Source organism: Schistocerca serialis, chromosome 3 (assembly GCF_023864345.2).
Source record: "Schistocerca serialis cubense isolate TAMUIC-IGC-003099 chromosome 3, iqSchSeri2.2, whole genome shotgun sequence".
Lineage (NCBI taxonomy): Eukaryota > Metazoa > Arthropoda > Insecta > Orthoptera > Acrididae > Schistocerca > Schistocerca serialis.
Genome location: NC_064640.1, coordinates 142083890 through 142108557, shown reverse-complemented (window position 1 = coordinate 142108557; position 24668 = coordinate 142083890). Strand labels below are relative to the sequence as shown.

The following is a 24668-nucleotide window of genomic DNA, read 5'->3' as shown; positions in this document are numbered from 1 at the left end:
GTGGATGTATGAGAACGAAGCTGTGTAGCAGGGAGCAGGGCGCAGATAGCAGCAGATATGTGTACTGGCGCCGCTGTGCTGCCTCGATAACGCATATGCTGAGGAATCGTGGCGCGCCCTGTATTGATCGCCTTTGTTATTCGTACTGCCCTTAATAGCGAACTGAAGACCCATATTGAGTCCGCCACACAGGCGCCAAGCTGACTTCCTCTCCGCCGTGCCAACTCCCGAATGTACACAAGACGCTTTACAAATGAAACAGTTTTCTGCGTCAGTCACTTGTTTATTTTGGCGCTACGCGTTTAAATGTTTCATATCACTTTCTTCAGCTGGAGAATTGTTTATTTACGTATTTGGTGTTGGTGAAGAGTACAGACGTCTCTTCACAGTAGCAGACCAAATGAAGTGTAGGTTATGTTGCGTCTTTTGATGGGCGGTAGGGTCGTAAAAAGTCTGTGTATTGCAGCCCCTCAAAAGACGCAACATAATCTACGCTACCTTTCGTCGTCTGCTGTGAAAAGATATCTGTCCTCTTCACCAAAATCAGCTACGTAAATAAACAAAATTACGGTGTGAAGCATTGAAATGCGTTGTGGCAAAATAAACGAGTGACTGAGGCAAAAAACTTATTTGTATTTATCAACAGACGTAGCCCTCATTATGCCGTCATTTATGGAGGATATATCCGTACTACACTGTGCATTATTTACGGTATTAGTCTAGAAATGCTTGTTCGTTTCACGAAAAGCTCAGTCCAGTAGCGGCAGATGCAAATGGGCGCTTCAGAAGTAATTCTGTCACCCTAAATCGAGTGTCCCTCAAATGGTAGAAGATACAAAATTCAGTACTTTGAGACAGGGAACCAAAGGCTGCAAATAGATATTAAATTTTATACTGACGTTAGCAACCTTATAGCAACATCGGAAGCTCACAACAGCCATGAGAGTCAACATAAACACTGAAACGGCACATACCTGTATTTTATCGTCTGTTGTCTTACACAGGCAGCTAAGACACTGCCAACCGGTATCTATTCAGTTACTACAGTCATTTCGTAATCGTCCTACAAAAACCTTGTAGCGAAACAAGCGATGTATCGATTGTGAGATACAGAGGCGAGCGAGTGTGCCGGACTTCCCCCAGTTCACTGCTAGTAGGGCCATGTCACCACAACGCGTCTGCGCGTAGGGCTCAAGAATTGCACCATAATTAAGAATAAAATTAAATGTTAAAATTGCTTTTTCAAATTATGTCAACATTTACTTTAATGTAATACTGTTTTAAATGTCTAAGCTAAGAGTGATTTGATAAATAGTTTTCCTAAATTCGTCGTTTTAAGAAAAAAATAAGTGGCGTTCAATAGTAAAGCTACAAAGCCAGAAATTGGTTGTAATGTGCAGAGGTATGTCAAAATTAACTGGTGCAAGTCTTAACACGATAAAATAAAAATTGTGGTCAGATTCCACGTTTTTAAGAAAAAATGAAGGCGCTAAATATTTGACTTAGAAATGTAAAAATTTGTATGATGCATCAGTCCAACCTAAAAAAATAACTACGTGACCACATTAAACTACCTGTAATAGTTTTCGAGTAATTTAATGAAAACTAAAATTGGAACTACACTCCTGGTAATTGAAATAAGAACACCGTGAATTCATTGTCCCAGGAAGGGGAAACTTTATTGACACATTCCTGGGGTCAGATACATCACATGATCACACTGACAGAACCACAGGCACATAGACACAGGCAACAGAGCATGCACAATGTCGGCACTAGTACAGTGTATACCCACCTTTCGCAGCAATGCAGGCTGCTATTCTCCCATGGAGACGATCGTAGAGATGCTGGATGTACTCCTGTGGAACGGCTTGCCATGCCATTTCCACCTGGCGCCTCAGTTGGACCAGCGTTCGTGCTGGACGTGCAGACCGCGTGAGACGACGCTTCATCCAGTCCCAAACATGCTCAATGGGGGACAGATGCGGAGATCTTGCTGGCCAGGGTAGTTGACTTACACCTTCTAGAGCACGTTGGGTGGCACGGGATACATGCGGACGTGCATTGTCCTGTTGGAACAGCAAGTTCCCTTGCCGGTCTAGGAATGGTAGAACGATGGGTTCGATGACGGTTTGGATGTACCGTGCACTATTCAGTGTCCCCTCGACGATCACCAGTGGTGTACGGCCAGTGTAGGAGATCGCTCCCCACACCATGATGCCGGGTGTTGGCCCTGTGTGCCTCGGTCGTATGCAGTCCTGATTGTGGCGCTCACCTGCACGGCGCCAAACACGCATACGACCATCATTGGCACCAAGGCAGAAGCGACTCTCATCGCTGAAGACGACACGTCTCCATTCGTCCCTCCATTCACGCCTGTCGCGACACCACTGGAGGCGGGCTGCACGATGTTGGGGCGTGAGCGGAAGACGGCCTAACGGTGTGCGGGACCGTAGCCCAGCTTCATGGAGACGGTTGCGAATGGTCCTCGCCGATACCCCAGGAGCAACAGTGTCCCTAATTTGCTGGGAAGTGGCGGTGCGGTCCCCTACGGCACTGCGTAGGATCCCACGGTCTTGGCGTGCATCCGTGCGTCGCTGCGGTCCGGTCCCAGGTCGACGGGCACGTGCACCTTCCGCCGACCACTGGCGACAACATCGATGTACTGTGGAGACCTCACGCCCCACGTGTTGAGCAATTCGGCGGTACGTCCACCCGGCCTCCCGCATGCCCACTATACGCCCTCGCTCAAAGTCCGTCAACTGCACATACGGTTCACGTCCACGCTGTCGCGGCATGCTACCAGTGTTAAAGACTGCGATGGAGCTCCGTATGCCACGGCAAACTGGCTGACACTGACGGCGGCGGTGCACAAATGCTGCGCAGCTAGCGCCATTCGACGGCCAACACCGCGGTTCCTGGTGTGTCCGCTGTGCCGTGCGTGTGATCATTGCTTGTACAGCCCTCTCGCAGTGTCCGGAGCAAGTGTGGTGGGTCTGACACACCGGTGTCAATGTGTTCTTTTTTCCATTTCCAGGAGGGTAAAAATCCCCTTTTGTAGTAGATTAAGTATCTGTAATTTTAATATAGAAAATTTTGATTACAGCATATCATAAAACCTATTAAATATAGGGCTATAACGAATTTTAAGACCGTACTGTTAATAAAAACCAATACAAGGTCTCTTAAAGTTATAGCTCAGAGGCAACGATCTACTGTCAGTTCCATTCTAAAAATTATAGAAGACAAAGTTTTTGTGCAAGCGAGCTGAAACTTTTTCTGTGATATCAACCAACTTACCTACATGCATGCAAAACATAAGAAGATTCTAAATTAATTCTCAACTTTGTTATTAAAGATTATGTGTCCGAGAAAGCGGCCGTTCAGGGACTACTGTCGTGTAGATAAGGCAGATGAGAAAGATCCGCATCAGTTAAACGCCGGAGTGCGCGCTGCCACGGATGACATCAGAGACAGGCTGTTTCAAAACGTTGATTTTAAGTAATAATTGATAGTGAACTCACGAGGACTGTACACCGTCCTGGATCGCATAGAATTTCGCTGAAGTATCTGTTAGTGTACCGTTCGTGATATTTACAAATCTGCATGGCAAGTGGTGACAATTATTTTCCACTTCTGTAGCGAGCATTTATTTCGAGCATTTAATTTGAGTATCAGTAGTCAGGGCGAAAGACAATTTGCTAGGAACTTACCGTAGAGGTCGCCCCTAAACTGCTTGTTGTGCTGTTTAGGATAGAGAGATTTACTGTGTGAACATAATGAATACTTCATGTTGTGCTTGAGAAACTTTACTAAATATATGTATAATGAGAACTCTAAATCTACATTTATAATCATAATCCTTATCCCGCTAAGCAAACAGAGAATAGAAGCATTTCTTTCAGTGGGCTGGACAAGAATGTGGACGTGCAGACTGGAAATTATGGTCAGTATGTTCTCCATCGCTTTCTGGCTGACCACAAAAATAGTTGCCGGGCTCTCGTAAAAAAAGATGGCGGACTATTACTCAAATCGCACCCGCCGTACCACACCTGACTGTTAATAAAGTCTTAATTACCAACTATAACTGAATCGAAACGTCACATTTATCCTCCTAGTTTAATGTACACTTAGTGCATCCATTTCACCACTGGCCCACGAACACATAATTCAGAGTTATTAGTGGATGGCAGGTTAAAATTTGTAATGGCATTTACAAATGGATGATTCCGTCAGTTGTAAATGAACAAATTAAGAGCATATGGACTATCAGAACAATTGTGTGATTGGATTGAAGAGTTCCTAGATAACAGAACGCAGCATGTCATTCTCAATGGAGAGAAGTCTTCCGAAGTAAGAGTGATTTCAGGTGTGCCGCAGGGGAGTGTCATAGGACCGTTGCTATTCACAATATACATAAATGACCTTGTGGATGACATCGGAAGTTCACTGAGGCTTTTTGCGGATGATGCTGTGGTGTATCGAGAGGTTGTAACAATGGAAAATTGTACTGAAATGCAGGAGGATCTGCAGCGAATTGACGCATGGTGCAGGGAATGGCAATTGAATCTCAATATAGACAAGTGTAATGTGCTGCGAATACATAGAAAGAAAGATCCCTTATCATTTAGCTACAAAATAGCAGGTCAGCAACTGGAAGCAGTTAATTCCATAAATTATCTGGGAGTACGCATTAGGAGTGATTTTAAATGGAATGATCATATAAAGTTGATCGTCGGTAAAGCAGATGCCAGACTGAGATTCATTGAAGAATCCTAAGGAAATGCAATCCGAAAACAAAGGAAGTAGGTTACAGTACGCTTGTTCGCCCACTTCTTGAATACTGCTCAGCAGTGTGGGATCCGTACCAGATAGGGTTGATAGAAGACATAGAGAAGATCCAACGGAGAGCAGTGCGCTTCGTTACAGGATCATTTAATAATCGCGAAAGCGTTACGGAGATGATAGAAAACTCCAGTGGAAGACTCTGCAGGAGAGACGCTCAGTAGCTCGGTACGGGCTTTTGTTAAAGTTTCGAGAACATACCTTCACGGACGTCATGAAAACAGTTTGCCTAGGTACTCGGCTCTCAACGCAGCTCTCGATTTTCAGTGTCGTTACGAGGAGTGATTGAGATCCTCTCGTGTGGAGTCGAGTCTTAACAAGAGGCTGCATCAGTTCTCTGACAAGAATGTCTGCAGATTTCTCGATAGCAGCTATATAGTGGATTCTTACCCAGAGTTCCTAATCTACTAAAAGAGCAGACGTAGCAAAATAGTCTCCTCTAATGTATCTGAACCAATATGGGTACGACACGCCTTCTCCATCGTTCATCCAATCCTCCATTCTTCCAGAAGGTCTCCCCAACTGCCTGAAGAACTTCAGCGATTGTTGTAGCCAGTGGTTACTCTCCATCAACCCTGCAAAATTCCAGGCAATAAGTATAGGAAAACCAACAGAGATTTCCATTTTAGAGCCTCTGCCTAACTGTCCACAACCGTCCCTTTAACCCCATTTAAACACTAAAATCCCTAGGATTCACTCTAAGTGAAAACTAATTGGGTATCGCCACTTACTAACCACATAACGAAAACCCCTCGACAGACTGAAAATGTTGCACCTTCCTACGAACTTAACATAGTCTGCATCCCTCAACCGTTATCCACACATACTAAACCCTTATCCGCCCCATCCCTATGTATCCAACAGTTGCATGAATCTCTGACAGTCCAATTTTCACCGGTGCCTTCAAATCCACGAACGACATACATTTGATGTTGCTTTCGGTATTCAGTCTACCTTCTGCCAGTTGCACCTATGCCAGGCACCTTCACAGACACCTGGAACACCATCCCATGACCCACATCGTCCAAACATGAATCCCAACAACTCGCTCCATCATCTATCTGCCATGCTGCACCGCCTACACAGAGTGTCCCAGAATTGTACAGCCGTCCGGAGTGGCCGAGCGGTTCTAGACGCTTCAGTCTGGAACCGCGCGACTGCTACGGTCGCAGGTTCGAATCCTGCCTCGGGCATGGATGTGTGTGATGTCCTTAGGTTAGTTAGGTTTAAGTAGGTCTAAGTTCTAGGCGACTGATGACCTCAGATATTAAGTCCCATAGTAACCAGAATTGTACAATCGTACAGCTGGCAGAAATTCCTAAACTAAGTACTGTGTGACAAGGAACTAATGGTAAGAAATGAATATTTTATGGGTTGGAGGTCCTGAATGAGCAATGTGTGGGAGGCGTATCTTTATGAACTGCTCATGTTTCAAAGTCAATTATTGCCTGCCACATCGAAGTTGGTGGCGATACTTCCGAAAGTAATATACAATCGTATGCAATCTATTCACTTTGTAGTGCATCACCATTTAAACTTTATGACTGACTGTCGAAGATGGAGTATTATTCGTTACTGGGATTTACAGACATGCATCTTACGTGTGGTGCAGCGAGATACAGGACCCAGAAATCCGAGAGATTCTGCAAAGTAATGTTTCGCAACTAGTTGGAAGAAATTTATCACCGCGGATAGAAACTTACGAGAAGGCCACAGAGAGCCTTCCATTTTTTCGACAAGTAGTTGCTAGCAACGTACAGCTTGACGATACTGTATTGAATTCTATGCAGGAGATTGATCGATAAATAGTTGTCAACTTGCCGGTGAAATGCACTCTTCCAAGAATACCACGTGAAGAGTTATGGTGAAGTGGCAATTGCTTTCATGTCATAAACAATGCGTGCATGGAGTTGGGCCAGATGCTTTAGAAACCAGTGCTCAGTTTTGTTTATCTTGTATTCAGTACAGAGGCGCGGTGCTCAACCTACTACGGTTTTTATTGTTCACGGATGAGTCTAGTTTCAACAGTGGAGATGTTTCCAAGTGCCGCAACAGCCATTTGGAGAATCACCCTCACCAGAGTATTAGTACCGATTCTCTGTCTAGATTAACTAATATACATTTATTTCTACCATCTTCGTTTGAATGGTGCATCTTATGTGTGTTAATTAGGGTAATTCGAGATGTGCTGCCACAGTTTTTCGAGACTACATTTCTTGCTCGCGAGAAGATATGGCTTCAACACGAGGATGGACCAACTCACTGCGACGTGGCACGTGCCGCTGTACAGAAACATGTAAGCGGAGCAGACACGGACCGGGGATCACCCTAGCGAACATATGGGCTGCTAATGGAAAAATCCATTGAGATAAGCGACTTCGACATGGGGCAGATTATTACACTACTGCCGGCCGCGGTGGCCGTGCGGTTCTAGGCGCTGCAGTCCGGAACCGTGGGACTGCTACGGTCGCAGGTTCGAATCCTGCCTCGGGCATGGATGTGTGTGATGTCCTTAGGTTAGTTAGGTTTAAGTAGTTCTAAGTTCTAGGGGACTGATGACCTAAGATGTTAAGTCGCATAGTGCTCAGAGCCATTTGAACCATTACACTACTGGCCATTAAAATTGCTACACCACGAAGATGACGTGCTACAGACACGAAATTTAACCGACAGGAAGAAGATGCTGCGATACGCAAATGATTAGCTTTTCAGAGCATTCACACAAGATGGGCGCCGATGGCGACACCTACAACGTAATGACATGAGGAAAGTTTCCAACCGATTTCTCATACACAAACAGCAGTTGACCGGCGTTGCCTCGTGAAACGTTGTTGTGATGCCTCATGCTTACCATCACGTTTCCGACTTTGATAAAGGTCGGATTCTAGCCTATCGCGATTGCGGTTTATCGTATAGCGACACTGCTTCTCGCGTTGGTCGAGATCCAATGACTGTTAGCAGAATATGGAATCGGTGGGTTCAGGAGGGTAATACGGAACGTCGTGCTGGATCCCAACGGCCTCGTGTCACCAGCAGTCGAGATGACAGGCATCTTATCCGAATGGCTGTAATGGATCGTGCAGCCAGGTCTCCATCCCTGAGTCAACAGATGGGGACGTTTGCAAGACAACAACCATCTGCACGAACAGTTCGACGACGTTTGCAGCAGCATGGACTATCAGCTCGGAGACCATGGCTGCGGTTACCCTTGACGCTGCATCACAGACAGGAGCGCCTGCGATGGTGTACGCTACGACGAACCTGGGTGCACGAATGGCAAAACGTCATTTTTTCGGATGACTCCAGGTTCGGTTTACAGCATCATGATGGTCGCATCCGTGTTTGGCGACATCGCTGTGAATGCATATTGGAAGCGTGTATTTGTCATCGCCATACTGGCGTATCACCCGGCGTGATAGTATGGGGTGCCATTGGTTACACGTCTCGGTCACCTCTTGTTCGCATTGACGGCATTTTGAACAGTGGACGTTACATTTCAGATGTGTTACGACCCGTCGCTCTACCCTTCATTCGATCCCTGCGAAACCCTACATTTCAGCAGGATAATGCACGACCGCATGTTGCAGGTCTTGTACGGGCCTTTCTGGATACAGAAAATGTTCGACTGCTGCCCTGGCCAGCACATTCTCCAGATCTATCACCAACTGAAAAGGTCTGGTCAATGAACTGTGGTATCGTGTTGAAGCTGCATGGGCAGCTGTACCTGTACACGCCATCCAAGCTCTGTTTGACTCAATAGCCAGTATCAAGGCCGTTATTATGGCCAGAGGTGGTTGTTCTGGGTACTGATTTCTCAGGATCCATGCACCCAAATTGCGTGAAAATGTAATCACCTGTCAGTTCTAGTATTATATATTTGTCCAATGAATACACGTTTATCATCTGCATTTCTTCTTGGTGTAGCAATTTTAATGGCCAGTAGTGTATTACGCAGAGCCTGTGAACTAGTATCTCGAAAACGGCGAAGCTGGTCGAATATTCACGTGCTACTGTCCTGAGCACAAACGGAAAGAGGTAGAAGGACAGTGAAACTAGCCCGAGGCGCTAAATGGTTGTACGTCAACGACTCTTCACAGAACGTGGGGTTCTGAGGCTTGTCTGCTCTGAAAAGTAGGACAGAAGGTGATCTGTGGCACCTTTGTCGATACAACGAAATGGTGGTGCACGCACAAGTGTTTCGGAGCTCACCGTTCACAGTACATTGTAGAACATTAAGCTCCGCAGCAGACCGCCCCTATGTATTCAGATGTTCATCCAACGACATTGTCAATTACGACTGCTGAGGCCACGGACCCATCGGGACTCGACCGTCGATCAATGGAACGTGTCGGCTCTTGGGTGAATGACGTTTTTGCTACGCTAGGTCGATGGCCGTCTCCACAAACGCCGTCTTCGAGGTGTACGGCGACTCGAAACGAGCAGCGTGTCACGGTCGCAGGCTGGCGGGAGAAGTGTAATGCTATGGGAGCCTGCGCTTGCATGGAACCGTTGGTTGTAATCAAAGACATGAACCAGCTGCATCCATTTATGTTTTATGTCTTCCACGACGGCGATGTCATCTTTCAGTAGTATAATTGTGTCTCGGAGCCAGAATCGTGCTACAGTGGTTTGAGGAGAATAATAGTGAACTCATGTTGTCTTGGCGACCAAGTTCGCCTGATGTAAATCCTATGAAACCCATCTGGGTCGCTATAAGATGCCATCACCGAGCACGCTAATCAGCAATCCGTTATTCACGCGTACTACATGACCTTTGCGTTGACATCTAATGACACATACTTCCACAAACCTACCAACAAACTGTCGGATTCCTGATATGCATAATCAGTGATGTATTTCGTTCCAAAGACCGACAAACAAGCTATTAAGCGGGTGGTGATAAAGTTTTGGCTCATCAGGGTAGTTACGTTACACACAGCCATATTACACGCTGCAAGTCGGTGCCTTCTTGCGGCAGACCACTGCAAGTACGTAGACATGAAGAATAAAGATGTTGAATGTTAATAACGTTTATTTTATTTTAAAATATTTAAGAGTGTTTACACAAATATTTCGGAGGCATTACTTTTCAGCACATCCTCATAATGTATTTTTTTCTTCTTTTCAAAAATGTTCAAATGTGTGTGAAATCTTATGGGTCTTAACTGCTAAGGTCATCAGTCCCTAAGTTTACACACTACTTAACCTAAAGTATCCTAAGGACAAACACACATACACCCATGCCCGAGGGAGGACTCGAACCTCCGCCGGGACCAGCCGCACAGTCCATGACTGCAGCGCCTTAGACCGCTCGGCTAATCCAGCGCGGCTTTTCTTCTTTTTTTTTTTTTCAACAAGAAATTGAGTAATTATTTCCGACCATTAGGTACTTACCTCATAGTACTCACTTTAGAATCCTCTACCATCTGTATAATTTTGGTCTTAACAGTTTGGGTCATCGTGAATAATTAAGAGAGTTAGCTGAAAAGTAATGTCCCCTAATTTCTTATATGAAAGCTAGTAAAGATTTCTAAATAAAACAAACTTCATTAACATTGTATATCTTTATTCTTCGTGTCTGTTCGTGCAGCTGTCTGCCTCTAGAGGGCTTCCAACTGTAGGACGTAATATGGCAGTGTGAAATGTAACTATGTCAGTGCGTGAGAAATAGCGTGCTGTTATCGAGTTTCGAATCCGAAGCCTTCGTCCACATACGGAGCACACTCTCCTTCAACATGACAATGCCAGACCACACACGACCGCTGCGACGTCTGCAGCCATCCGACACTTTGGGTTCACTGTCATCGATTGTCCTCCATACAGTCCCGACGTGGCTCATCCGATTTGTATCTGTTTCCAAAACTTAAAGTATATCTTCAAAGACTTCACTTTGGTAGTGAAGTAGTGCAAGCACAGGCGAAGCTGTGGCTCCGTCTACAAAGTCAAACATTCTACAGAGATGGTATCAACAAACTGTTTACTTGTTTGGAGAAATTTATTAGTCCCCATGGTGTCTATGGTGAGAAATAAAGCCGGCCGGTGTGGCCGAGTGGCTCTAGGCGCTACAGTCTGGAACCGCGCGTCCGCTACGGTCGCAGGTTCGAATGCTTCCTCGGGCATAGTTGTGCGTGATGTCCTTAGGTTAGTTAGGTTCAAGTAGTTCTAAGTTATAGGGGACTGATGACCTCAGAAGTTAACTCCCATAGTGCTCAGAGCCATTTGAAACTTTTTTTTTTAGGAATAAATATGTAGATGAAGAATAGAGATGTAGAATGTTAATAACGTTTGTTTTATTCAAAAATCCAGAGGCATTACTTTTCAGCACACCAACATATATCTCACTGTCTCTCATATCCAGACACTCTACTTTCTTCTCAGGGTAATTTTAATCGGTTTCACCTTCTAGATATAAAATCATTGCTGAAGTGCACCATTCTTATCCAGTGTCACCTACCCTACCCTAGAGTCCCTGGTGCAGGCTCCAACATACCGGTCCACAGCTCATGGTCTAGTGGTTAGCACTGCTGCCCCTGGATCGTTGGGTCCCATGTTCGATTCCCGACCGGGTCTGAAATTTTCTCCATCCGGGGACTGGGTGTGTTAAACCAAAATCATCGTCATCATCCAGCATATCTTCCTTCAGCTTAACTAGAATCCTATTCCCTTATGATACCCATGAACTACCTGTTACGTCATTCCTTCACAAACATCATATATCCACTTTATATCATATTCTTTTCTATCCTGTCCCCATCTAAGTCACTTACCTAGAGTTAACAGAGGTCCTCACTACTTTCAGTCTCATTGGTTACGGTAGTACACGTATGATCATCATCATGATGACAGGTATTTCATCATCACTGTGTGACTGAACATTGTCTTTTTCAATGGCGAAAGAGTGGTAACAAAGCCGCTACCAGCACACCACCCTCACAGTCAGCTGTGCACTGTTCGCTGTAAGGAGCCATTAGAGTGGTATTCTCTTTCTTAACTTAAAGCAAAACTCGGATACACTGAGATGAAAACCTATCTTCTCCGAATTCGATTAGTACAACTAACTGCAGATCAAACATAGATAGCAATTATATTTAAATAAAATATGAACGGTTAAATGTTGAGATCCGCCAACCCTACCGAGCGTGGTGATGTCCCGAGAACTGTGTCCCAGGAGAAAACTAAAAATTTGTTAAAGTTCTTCACCAGCGACGCCAGAAGCCAGCTCACCTGAGCGTATGACCGGTAGACTCCAAGGTATGGGATAATACTGAGCAGGTCGAGGGGAAAGCACAAGTAATTGCGACATGTGGGACCAGCCAAGCACCCAAGTCCACGAATAAAGCACTACGACATAACGGCAACAGAAAGGTGCCATCATACTGGTGAAAGCGCAGAACGTCACAAGAAGGCCCAGATACAACACAAAAGCAACTCTTGAGCTACTGATGCAGTAGAAAAGAATGTCCAAAAGAAGAGCTTAGGAAAATCTGAAGCCATTATAAGAGCTGACCAAACAAGAAAACTAGTACACATGCTGTCATTGCTACCCCCACCACAGCAGAGTTCTTGGGAAACACCAGCATAAATACTACACCATTCTTAATCAGTTGTCTCAGTTGTAGCTGTCCTGTTGTGCGAGGAGGCTCTACCAGTCGACCTTGTGTGCATCTGATCGTCTATGATCATCTATGGAGCTCCAAGTCTCGCTGGATAGACTCTTCTACTGCATTGTGCAGTGTCAATTTCCAGGTCATCACTAATGGGGTACAGATACTGCCATCAACCTGATAACCTAGCAGACGCTTGACCAGTTGGGCCAAGAAGCTGTTCGCCATCCACCATCGTGAGCGGGAGCCACTGTTGCTGACTGCCCCATTCCTGGAGACGTCACTGATGCCGGCAGCCTATCTTCTAACTGGAGACCGTGGGTCGAATTCTGCATGGCAACGTGTATTTCAGGCTGCGCTAGACGGCCAGTTTCCTGGGCACACATCTTTGACGTCAATCAGAATGATTCAGTATCGGGACACAGAGCTACTGTCCATCTGTGTCCAGTGTGGGCATCGACAGCTGCGACACCAAGGGGCACCAACCAGTCGTGACGTAACAGCTGTCACACGAGCCCTATGCTGCGCAGCAGTTCTGCCAGGCAGATGCATGTCTGCTACTGCTGACAGGGTCCGTACACCACCGTCACGACTAAGTTCTCAGCTCCCTGGGAAGACAATTCTGTATTTCTGAACAATAAATATGTTACCATGAATAATGTTTTCTTGGATCTCTCGAGCATAAACAGATCCTCATCACTGCACCCTGCTCGGCACAATCTTGACGACTGTAGGGGTCTTTTACCGGACTTGCGTACAAGAAGAATTGGATTCAAAACAACATCCCCACCTCCTGATTTAGGTTTCTGTAATTTCCATAAATCAGTTTAAGTGGATGGCCATACAGATTCTCTGGAAACGATGCAACAGATTTTGTAGCCCATTTTTTCACATTTCAAGCATGTGCTGCATCCCTAACTACCTCGCTGCTGACGGGACTCCTATTCGTCATTTCTATCAGCAGCTCTCTCTAAGAAAGCAGTCGACCCTCCCCATCTGCCACTCCCTCCGTAATTCATACTATGTGGCACAACGGATATGGAGGAGAACCAATCTTTTCCTCGAAAGGAATATGCATGTACAGATTAAATACTGCTACGAAATCAATGACATAAATTAAAATCAGTGACACACTTTCTCAGACGCTGAACTTGCTATGTAATGAATAAGTTGTGGAGAACGAGTTCGAACTCACGAGTAGCAATTAGGACATCAAAGTACGCCTTGAGGAACGATACAGGCATTTCTTACATTGAAAGTTCAGCATCTGGAAAATGATTTCCATGATTTTCTTTCACGTCATTGAATTTCACTAACTTCATCTCCACTTATTTCATTTCAGTGAATTTATTTCATCTAATGTACAGGGTGTCCATAATTAAAGGTCCAGTTTCAAAACTCTGTATAAAGAGACTCACTGCTTAGAACGACGTCAAATTTGAAAAGCATATTATTGACGCATGAGAAAAGCGTCAGGGAACAAAAACAATTTACGAAAATTTGAGCCGTAGGCGGCACTGTAGACGTCAGAATATGCACACCAAAAGACGCGTGTCACACGGCTGTTCCTGAGTTTGTGTCCGAGGCGCCTAACATAGCTGTCTCCATGAAGTATCGCGCGGTTGATCCGATTTTTGTGCATGTAAAATCTGGGATGAGGTGTAAAATTATATATTTTGTGTCATTTCAATTTCACTTAAGTAAACTATAAATATTTTAGTGATTCATGAGGGTTTTTTTTTTTCATATGAGTGACATGATCTGCTGTAGCAGGGAGAAGAAGTGAAACAGCGGCAAAAAGCTCCTGCCGGAGCTCCGAAAAGACAAATACGCTCCTATTTATTAAAAGCCTCTGACTGAAAAGTGGGATACCAGCTACCTTATTCTACCTTCCTCAGCACCTTTAAAAATTCTCTCAAAAGTTTGGTATGCGAACAAATGGGTGCTTTTTTACGCTGAGAGAAAAGGAGAAAGTGGCAATGAGAAAGAGATAGAAAAGCAATAAATACTGGAAGATAGTAGACAGTGGCTGTGCTATAGAAAGAGCGAAGGAGACAATGGCGGTGTGAGAGAAAGGGACACAGTGGCAATGAAACATACTGATAGCGACAGAACAGTGTAGGAAAAGAGCGAAGGAGACTGTGATTTTAACCGTCATGGTTGGGAGTGTCGGCGACCTTACTTCTGATATTTACTTATAAAGAAACAGTTACTATCGATGATATTTTGCGATCGTGACTGTTTCTTCGTTAATAAGAATGAGACTGTGCCAGTGGGAGAGGAATAGTAAGAAGGGGAAAGTTGAAGTGGGTGGGAGACAGTGATGATGAGAGACAGAGTCTATGACAGGACAACAAAGTAGAGAGAGATAGTGATAGCAGGAAGAGACAGCAGCAGTGGAAAGTTATGAATGAGATAGTAGCAGTAAGAGAGAGATAGTGAGAAGAGACAGCAGAGGATGGACAGAATGAAGGAGACTTTGGCTGTGAGACATAGGATAGTGACAGTCAGAGAGATACAAAGAGATAACGATAATGAGTTGGGCTGAATGAGTGAGTGACAATGGGAAAGTGGGAGTGGATGGGTATGATCGACTTACAGCGATGGACTAGTGGGTGTGAGCGAGTTACAATTAGGGGAGTTTGTGGGATTGGGAGGGGAGTTGAGTGCGAATATGTTCGCATACCAGTATTTTTGGGAAAATTTTTAGCGGTATTGTGGAAGGTAAAATTAGGCGGCTGGTACCCACTTTCCAGTCTGAGTCTCTTAATAATCAGGAGCATATCCACCTTTTTGTGCTCCGATAAGAGCATTTTTCCGCTGATCATTATTTGCTTTCCTGTTGGGACTCAAAGAATCAACAAGATTTTCATTTGTAAATAAATGATTCCAGGAAATAGTTTATGTTTATGTACTTATTAATAAACTTTTTCTACACTGTTTACCTGGACACTGTTCTCGTTGTGCCTCCACGGGCACAAGACACATCACATGTAACTGGAATCATACTAACGCCATACATACAATGAAAGTCAACAATGGAATGGCACTAATACTGCATAAAATGTCGTAGATGGTACAAAAACATCAAAAGACAAAAAAATTCACAAATTTAACTCCTGTGGTTTCCAAGTATGTGTCGAGCTCCCTAAGGGAGAACAAATCTATCAGCTAACCCAGCGGCGAATAAAATCATCCACTGCACAAGATGTTTTCGACACTGATGAACTCATGATTCGTTTTCTGTCATCTCTTATGAAGTACAAATCGCCACACACCTTCAGCACCACATATCCATTTTCCGTCAGTTCTCGTGCTTTTTTTTTTTTTTAATAAATAGATGGGATAGGTCCACAACTGGTCAAGAAAGCCTTCATGACATGTAACTACTTCATGTTGCACTACTCAGCAACACACTGAATGAGCTCATAAAACTTCATAGCATTTGCTCCATTCAACTTGATTCTATCAAGCAACCATTTTATTTCCACCTTTTCACCAAGTCTGTATCCTGTGATCCACTAAATTCTGTCTATATCTTCCCTTCGAAGCTATACACAGTACCCTTCCTGCATAACTGTAAATACAAATGTACTGTATATCCAAAGGACCACCAGAAGGGTCTCCACCAGAATGACCTTGTATACTCTGATGGTCCTCAAAAGCACCCTCCTCCGCTTTCTTCCTAACGACCTCACTGATGATACGCACCGCAAACTGTGGACACTCACGTTTGCTCCAAATAAAGGGAAACGTAATTTCATGTCACATAATGATACATCTGCACTCATATACAGGTTGAGTCACCTAACGTTACCGTAACGGCACTGATTACGTATTTGTTTATATGTTCAGATGTGCTAACAAAACTAACGTGGTTCCGTTTAAAAAAAGTAGGTTTGTGTTAAAAAACATACTTCCGTGCATTTTTGTATGGTTTGTATTAAACAATTACACTAGCCCCTCTCCCCACGTTCGGTCTGTGGAATCGGTTCGTCAGTATTTGATGTGGTTTACGAAATGTATCCAGCGGTAACGTTAGGTGACTCACCCTGTATATGGTCCCATCAAGCAAAAAGTATCAGCACACTTTTGAAGGGTAACACTTTAAAGTGGATGAAAAAACTAACACAATGATCTGTGGGAAGTAGCGAGCCTGGTGGATCATGCGTACCAGCTGCGACAGTTCATGCAATGCTGCAATGGGTAGTTACCATTCTTTCTGTGCACCTACGATGTCTCCTAGGCCAACTGCAACACTCTCAGTTTCGTAAAATCCCAACATCGTCATCAGAGTAATTAATTTGATTATAAAACACGTCTCTCGTTCTAATTGGTGCGTGGGTTTTGTCCGCGTTTCATGTTAGCAGTCAGGTCCTAGATCTCACATCTACTCAGATTTGCTGATGTTTAGGAATCGCTGATCCTAATTTATCGATGTTACTAGATTTGAATTGTCATGCATGGTAAGGTTACACTACGGAAAAGAATTTTTGACCAGTTTCGTTTCCACCTGTGGCTACAATCGTAATTCGCCAGATTCTGAATGACGGCATTATTCGAATGTCTCATGTTCCTGAATATATGACACATGCTTGTGGTGTGCGCTTGTATGGTGGAGGACTGTCTGAGATTTGTCAATCCTTGTTCTGTATTACCTAAAGGGGACACACATGTTTCGGTTATTACAGGATATAAACTCTTACACACTGCCTAACAAAAAAAGTGAAGCACCTAGTAGAAGAGATAGAAACTAAATGAAACTTGATGGGGTGAGAGGGTATGTGATGTTATTTACGTGGCTACAAAATCCATTCGAATTTACAGAGAAGTGGGTGGTGTGAGCCCACTTATCAGTACGCCATTGTATCCCCCTCTGGCCTGGATGCATGGAGCGATTAAGTTGAGGAAGGTATCATAAAGCCATTGTATTTTCTCCTGTGCCAAACTAGCGCACAACTGCACTAACTGGTCCTTTAATATCCTGGATGTTAGTACTTGGACCAAAGTTGACATCTGTGACATTCCACACATGTTCTACTGGAGATAGATCTGGCATAATTGTTCTCCACGGGGCCATCTCAACATCATGCCGACAGTTCATAGAGACATGTGCCACGTGTGGACCAGCACTGTTCTGTTGAAATATGGCACCACAATACCGTTACATTAGAGGTAATACTGTGCGGCCCCTCCCGCCGGAGTTTCGAGTCCTCCCTCGGGCATGGGTGTGTGTGTTGTTCTTAGCATCAGTTAGTTTAAGTTAGTTTAAGTAGTGAGTAAGTCTAGGGACCGATGACCTCTGCAGTTTGGTCCCTTAAGAACTCACACACATTTGAACACATTTCAGAGGTAAAACACAGGGACGTAGGATGTCCTTGATGTACAATTGTGCCATCAGAGAAACCTCAACCACTAGCAGCTGTGGCCTGAAGTCGTACACAATGGCTCCCCACACCACGGTGCCAGTAGTAAAACCACTCCAAAACATTGGAAGAATGAGACCTCTACCCAGGTTGCCACCGTATTTGCTGATGATTGCCATCTCACGTAGTGCAGAATTGCGAGTCATTGCTGAAAAAAAGATGTCATCATTCATCGGCATTCTACACTTTCTGGTCACGGCACCACACCAAACCCATCCATTCGTTTTATGGTGTTAATGGCATCGGGGACAGTAATTTTGAAGTCCGGCTGCTGCTAGTCTTCCACCAGTTGTGTGAGATGACAATGAATGTTGGAGGGAATCCATTACATGTTTTCAGATGGCAAGTACAGATGTGCAGTGGTTACGATGTGCTTGGTGCACAATGCAGCGATCTTCCCTTGTGGTGGTCAGATGTGGTCGACGGAAACCTTCACAGCGAGTATACTTGCCCTCAAGTTCCACTGCACTCCAGCATCAGGCCACTGGCACACCTGATTGCCACACAAATCTGGATATTGGTCAATTATACCAGCAGAGACACACGACACCCCTTTTGAACACTGGTCATTCAGTCTCACACAATTACACAACATTTCTGAGTCTTTCACAGTAATCATTGAATATATGACGCCGTTCACACCACACATATACTCTACCAGGCCAGGAAAAACATTAAACATGAATACCCCTAATGCACTCTGGTAGCCATTCCACCTACCACTGTAAATTGCAAATCTAATACACTACTGGACATTAAAATTGCTACACCAAGAAGAAATGCAGATGATAAACGGGTATTCGTTGGACAAATATATTAAACTAGAACTGACATGTGATTACATTTTCACGCAATTTGGGTGCACAGATCCTGAGAAATCAGTACCCAGAACAACCACCTCTGGCAATAATAACGGCCTTGATACGCCTGGGCATTGAGTCAAACAGAACTTCGATGGTGTGTACAGGTACAGCAGCCCATGCAGCTTCATCACGATACCACAGTTCATCAAGAGTAGTGACTGGCGTATTGTGACGAGCCAGTTCCTCGGCTATCATTGACCAGACGTTTTCAGATGGTGAGAGATCTAGAGAATGTGCTGGACAGAGCAGCAGTAGAACATTTTCTGTATCCAGAAAGGCCTATATAGGACCTGCAATATGCGGTCGTGCATTATCCTGCTGAAATGTAGGGTTTCGCAGGGATCGAATGAAGGGTAGAGCGACGGGTCGTAAAGCATCTGAAATGTAACGTCCACTGTTCAAAGTGCCGTCAATGCGAACAAGAGGTGACCGAGACGTGTAACCAATGCCACCCCCTACCATCACGTCGGGTGATACGCCAGTATGGCGATGACGAATACACGCTGCCAATGTGCGTTCACCGCGATGTCGCCAAACACGGATGCGACCGTCATGATGCTGTAAATAGAACCTGGATTCATCCGAAAAAATGACGTTTTGCCATTCGTGCACCCAGGTTCGTCGTTGCGTACACCATCGCAGGCGCTCCTGTCTGTGATGCAACGTCAAGGGTAACCGCAGCCATGGTCTCCGAGCTGATAGTCCATGCTGCTGCAAACGTCGTCGAACTGTTCGTGCATATAATTGTTGTCTTGCAAATGTCCCCATCTGTTGACTGAGGGATCGTGACGTGGCTGCACGATCCGTTACAGCCATGCAGATAATATGCCTGTCATCTGGACCGCTAGTGGTACGAGGCCGTTGGGATCCAGCACGGCGTTCCGTATTACCCTCCTGAACCCACCGTTCCATATTCTGCTAACAGTCATTGTATCTCGACCAACGCGAGCAGCAATGTCGCGATACGATAAACCGCAATTGCTATAGGCTAAAATCCGACCTTTATTAAAGTCGGAAACGTGATGGTACGCATTTCTCATCCTTACACGAGGCATCACAACAACGGTTCACCAGGCAACGCCGGTCAACTGCTGTTTGTGTACGAGAAATCGGTTGGAAACTTTCCTCATGTCAGCACGTTGTAGGTGTCACCACCGGCGCCAACGTTGTGTAAATGCTCTGAAAAGCTAATCATTTGCATATGACGGCATCTTCTTCCTGTCGGTTAAATTTCGCGTCTGTAGCACGTCATCTTCGTGGTGTAGCAATTTTAATGGCCAGTAGTGTATTTTACGTACAGTATCATGGTGTGTATGTGTACAAAGTTACATTGAATGTGACCACGTCTTCTCGGTGCTTCACTTTTACTGTCATGCGGTGCAGATACTGTACTGCAGCCTCCTTTGTTGATGGAATATTGGTGGAGTCGATTTAAGGCCAAAGTGATACAAGTGTTTGGGCTGCAAAGCTGTAAAAGTTGGACATAGGATCAACCCACTTCTACATTCACTATTTCAGAATTATTGTTAAAGGTCCTACCAAGAGGACAAGAAATGGCAATTAATGTACTGGGGAGGGGTTTGAAAGTGGGGGAGGGGTGCCAAATGACATGACATCCATGTTAAAAATGTGTTGCTTCTCGCTTGTGTGTTACCAAACTTGCCCAGAATATTGGGGCTGTCAGACATATGTCGATGGAAGATTACATCCTAGCCTATGATAGTGACAGAAATATTCTTGGCAAATTTGAAAAGGCCAAAATCACAGACCCACATCCTGTAGATCATCTATAGTATCTACGTCTTTTGGAGAGATGACACTGAAATCTTTTTGATGTGCAAGTACATATGTGCAGGTGTTCTTCTTGGCAATGCTGCCACTCTGCTGCTAACTGAAGAAGGTCAGTAAAAGAGACCAAGAAAGTGTGCATTCTTTGATGCTGTGATCATTTTGACTTGCACATTTGTTAACGAACCGTGTTAAACTGAAGGTACCAGTCGTGCACTTACATGTCTCTGGTGACCGGGTCGTCGGAAGAGGCGAGCGAGCTGAGAGTGGTCCAGACGAAGGCGACGACGGCGGGGCTGGGCTCGAACCAGGTGGCGGTGGCGATGCGGTGCCAGAGCGCGGGCCCGGGCCGCGTGAAGAGCAGCAGCGTGCCGGCCGCCAGGCGCACGGGCAGCGGCTGCGCGTAGTCCCGGAACACCACCAGCAGCAGCTGCGAGACCGCCTCGGGCCGGCGCAGCGCCACCTGGCGCAGCGACAGCAGCGCCGCCGCGCGCTCGTGCGCCGCCAGCGAGCCATTCAGCGCCGCCGCCTGTCCACCGCCCCACTCACTCTTACCACTCTCCTTCCCACCACCTATCCTCACGCGGGACGTGAAACCGAACGTGGAGCTGACGAGTTTTGTGACGTCACAAGGTGGAATTTCATGATGCAGTGCATTCCAAAGTGTGAAAGGTAGAATCAAATGCATCCCATTTTTGCGTCGTGCAGTGGAATGTGGCCCACAAAATTCCAGTTGGACACGAAATGGAAACCAAAGTGAAAATCCGATGAAGCTTTGCACAGATGTGTTCGACAGTGTCTCATGCCGCAGTGGTCTGCAACCCCACGACGACTATCGCAGTCCACTTCACCCCTCCGCCGCGCCACACCGAACCCAGGGTTATTGTACGGTTCGGCCCCCGGTGGACCCCCCCCCCCCCCCCCCCCCCCCCAGGGAACGTCTCACACCAGACGAGTATAACCCCTATGTTTGCGTGCTAGAGTAATGGTGGTGTACGTGTAAAAGGAGGATATAAGATGAACATCAACAAAAGCAAAACGCCCATAATGGAATATAGTCGAATGAAATCGGGTGATGCTGAGGGAATTAGATTAGGAAATGAGACACTTAAAGTAGTAAAGCAGTTTTGCTATTTGGGGAGCAAAATAACTGATGATGGTCGAAGTAGAGAGGATATAAAATGTAGACTGGCAGTTGCAAAGAAAGCGTTTCTGAAGAAGAGAAATTTGTTAGCATCGAGTATAGATTTAAGTGTCAGGAAGTCGTTTCTTAAAGTATTTGTATGGAGTGTAGCCATGTATAGAAGTGAAACATGGACGATAACTAGTTTGGACAAGAAGAGAATAGAAGCTTTCGAAATGTGGTGCTACAGAAGAATGATGAACATTAGATGGGTAGATCACATAACTAATGAGGAGGTATTGAATAGAATTGGGGAGGAGTTTGTAGCACAACTTGACAAGAAGAAGGGACCGGTTGGTAGGACATGTTCTGAGGCATCAAGGGATCACAAATTTAGCATTGGAGGGCAGCATGGAGGGTAAAAATGATAGAGGGAGACCAAGAGATGAATACACTAAGCAGATTCAGAAGCATGTAGGTTGCAGTAGGTGCTGGGAGTTGAAGAAGCTTGCACAGGATAGAGTAGCATAGAGAGCTGCATCACACCAGTCTCAGGACTGAAGACCAAAACAACAACAACAACAACAACAACAACGCGTACATGGAGAATTTGTTTGCGCAGCAATCGCCCACATAGTGTAGCTGAGGCGGAATAAGGGGAACCAGCCCGCATTCGCCTAAGTAGATGGAAAACCGCCGAAAAACCATCCACAGACTGGCCGGTTCACCGGACCTCGACACAAATCCGCCAGGCGGATTCGTGCCGGGGACCGGCGCTCCTTCACGCCCGGAAAGCGGTGCGTTAGATGGCACTGCCAACCGGGCGGGCTAGTATACCCGTTGATCGCATCACGTCGCCCTTTTCAGACCTGACTGCACAGCAACACGTAAAGGTGCCTAAAAACTAGGGCTCCCAACAAATATGAAGGCCTGGTGAAAGATTTCTCCTGGTGTCATGCAGCCCACGTAACGTAACTGTCATGCATTCCCTTCTTCGTAACAATTCTTGGCAGCACTCTGCAGATGCAATGTGTATGCTCCTGCAGTGTTTTCGATGGGAAGTGTTTGATCACCCACAATACAGCCCATAATTGGTTCCCCCTGAGTTTCAGCTATCCTTACATCAATCTCTGGCTATGAAGACAATATTTTGCCCCAGACAATGAGCTATAGACCAGCACAAAGAACTGGCAGAGACCGCAGATGTGATGAGGATATTGGAAAGTTGGTACAACACTACGACCAACGTCCAAGTTGGAGCGGCGGTTATGTAGAGACATAGCTGGAAGGTGTGGCAGCTAACTGTTCCAAATAAACCATTTTTGATTTTCACAGTGGCTTCAATTTCGAGGACGACTGGAATGTGCTTTCCAAATATCCCTTGTATAACCTATGAGCTACGAATATACAGAGTGGACACTAAATCCAATGACAACATTTCAAAGATTGTTCAGCGATACTTTATGAGTATTTTGGCACAAGGGACTGTTGGCTTCCAATGACTCATTATGAAGTATCTCCTTTTCGTTTGATTTCTTACACCCACTTAGGTTTGTATCTCATGTGCACTGACAATAACTGCAGAACAGAATATGTGTCGATGGTACGCATCGTGTCTTGTTTGGAAATAAACTGGTTCCATTCCATCATGATATTTGTTGATAACAACAGTAGCTGTCACTTTAGTCTTCACCCTTGTATAGAATACTGCCCATTTTTGTCTCGTTTTAGCAGCTGTGTTTTTGTTGTGTGTTAACACTGATACGCAGTGGTACAGAAAGCTATACCGATGAATGGTTAGCTGATGTGTGCCTTCCATATGGGTTCACTGAATGCGAGTGAAGAGCAAAAGAACAGTGCTATGCTGAGCTGTTCCGAGAGTGATGGCACTAACATCACACTACTTTTGCATCTCAGAGTGTTTGCATTTCTCTTCGTTATGTGCTGTACATTTTGGTGATTACAATTTTCAGACTTTTTCACTGTTGTGTAGGAATTTTACATAAATGAAGGTAACTCACTGAATAAATAATAATTATGTTGTTGTTATTGTTGTTGTGATCTTCAGTCCTGAGACTGGTTTGATGCAGTTCTCCATGCTACTCTATCCTGTGCAAGCTTCTTCATCTCCCAGTACCTACTGCAACCTACATGCTTCTGAATCTGCTTAGTGTATTCATTTCTTGGTCTCCCTCTATGATTTTTAACCTCCACGCTGCCCTCCAATACTACATTGGTGATCCCTTGATGCCTCAACACATGTCCTACCAACCGATCCCTTCTTCTAGTCAAGTTGTGCCACAAACTTCTCTTCTCCCCAATTGTATTCAATACCTCCTCATTAGTTATGTGATCTACCCATCTAATCTTCAGCATTCTTCTGTAGCACCACATTTCGAAAGCTTCTATTCTCTCCTTGTCCAAACTAGTTATCGTCCATGTTTCACTTCTATACATGGCTACACTCCATACAAATACTTTCAGAAATGACTTCCTGACACTTAAATCTATACTCGATGTTAATAAATTTCTCTTCTTCAGAAACGCTTTCCTTGCCATTGCCAGTCTACATTTTATATCCTCTCTACTTCGACCATCATCAGTTATTTTGCTCCCCAAATGGCAAAACTCCATTACTACTTTAAGTGCCTCATTTCCTAATCTAATTCCCTCAGCATCACCCGACTTAATTAGACTACATTCCATTATCCTTGTTTTGCTTTTGTTGATGTTCATCTTATATCCTCCTTTCAAGACACTATACATTCCATTCAACTGCTCTTCCAAGTCCTTTGGTGTCTCTGACAGAATTACAATGTCATCGGCGAACCTCAAAGTTTTTATTTCTTCTCCATGAATTTAATACCTACTCCGAATTTTTCTTTTGTTTCCTTCACTGCTTGTTCAATATACAGATTGAATAGCATCGGGGAGAGGCTACAACCCTGTCTCACTCCCTTCCCAACCACTGCTTCCTTTTCATGTCCCTCGACTCTTATAACTGCCATCTGATTTCTGT

At 44.9% G+C, this 24668-nt stretch overlaps 1 protein-coding gene across 1 annotated transcript in view; it reads right to left on the bottom strand.

The window, feature by feature from the left end:
* Positions 1-24668, bottom strand: part of LOC126470722 (vitellogenin-like) — a 451798-nt gene that overhangs the window by 223852 nt on the left and 203278 nt on the right. The window contains exon 13 of the mRNA XM_050098725.1: positions 20748-21055. Coding sequence (XP_049954682.1) covers positions 20748-21055 — 308 coding nt within the window. The remainder of the gene's footprint in view (positions 1-20747; positions 21056-24668) is intronic.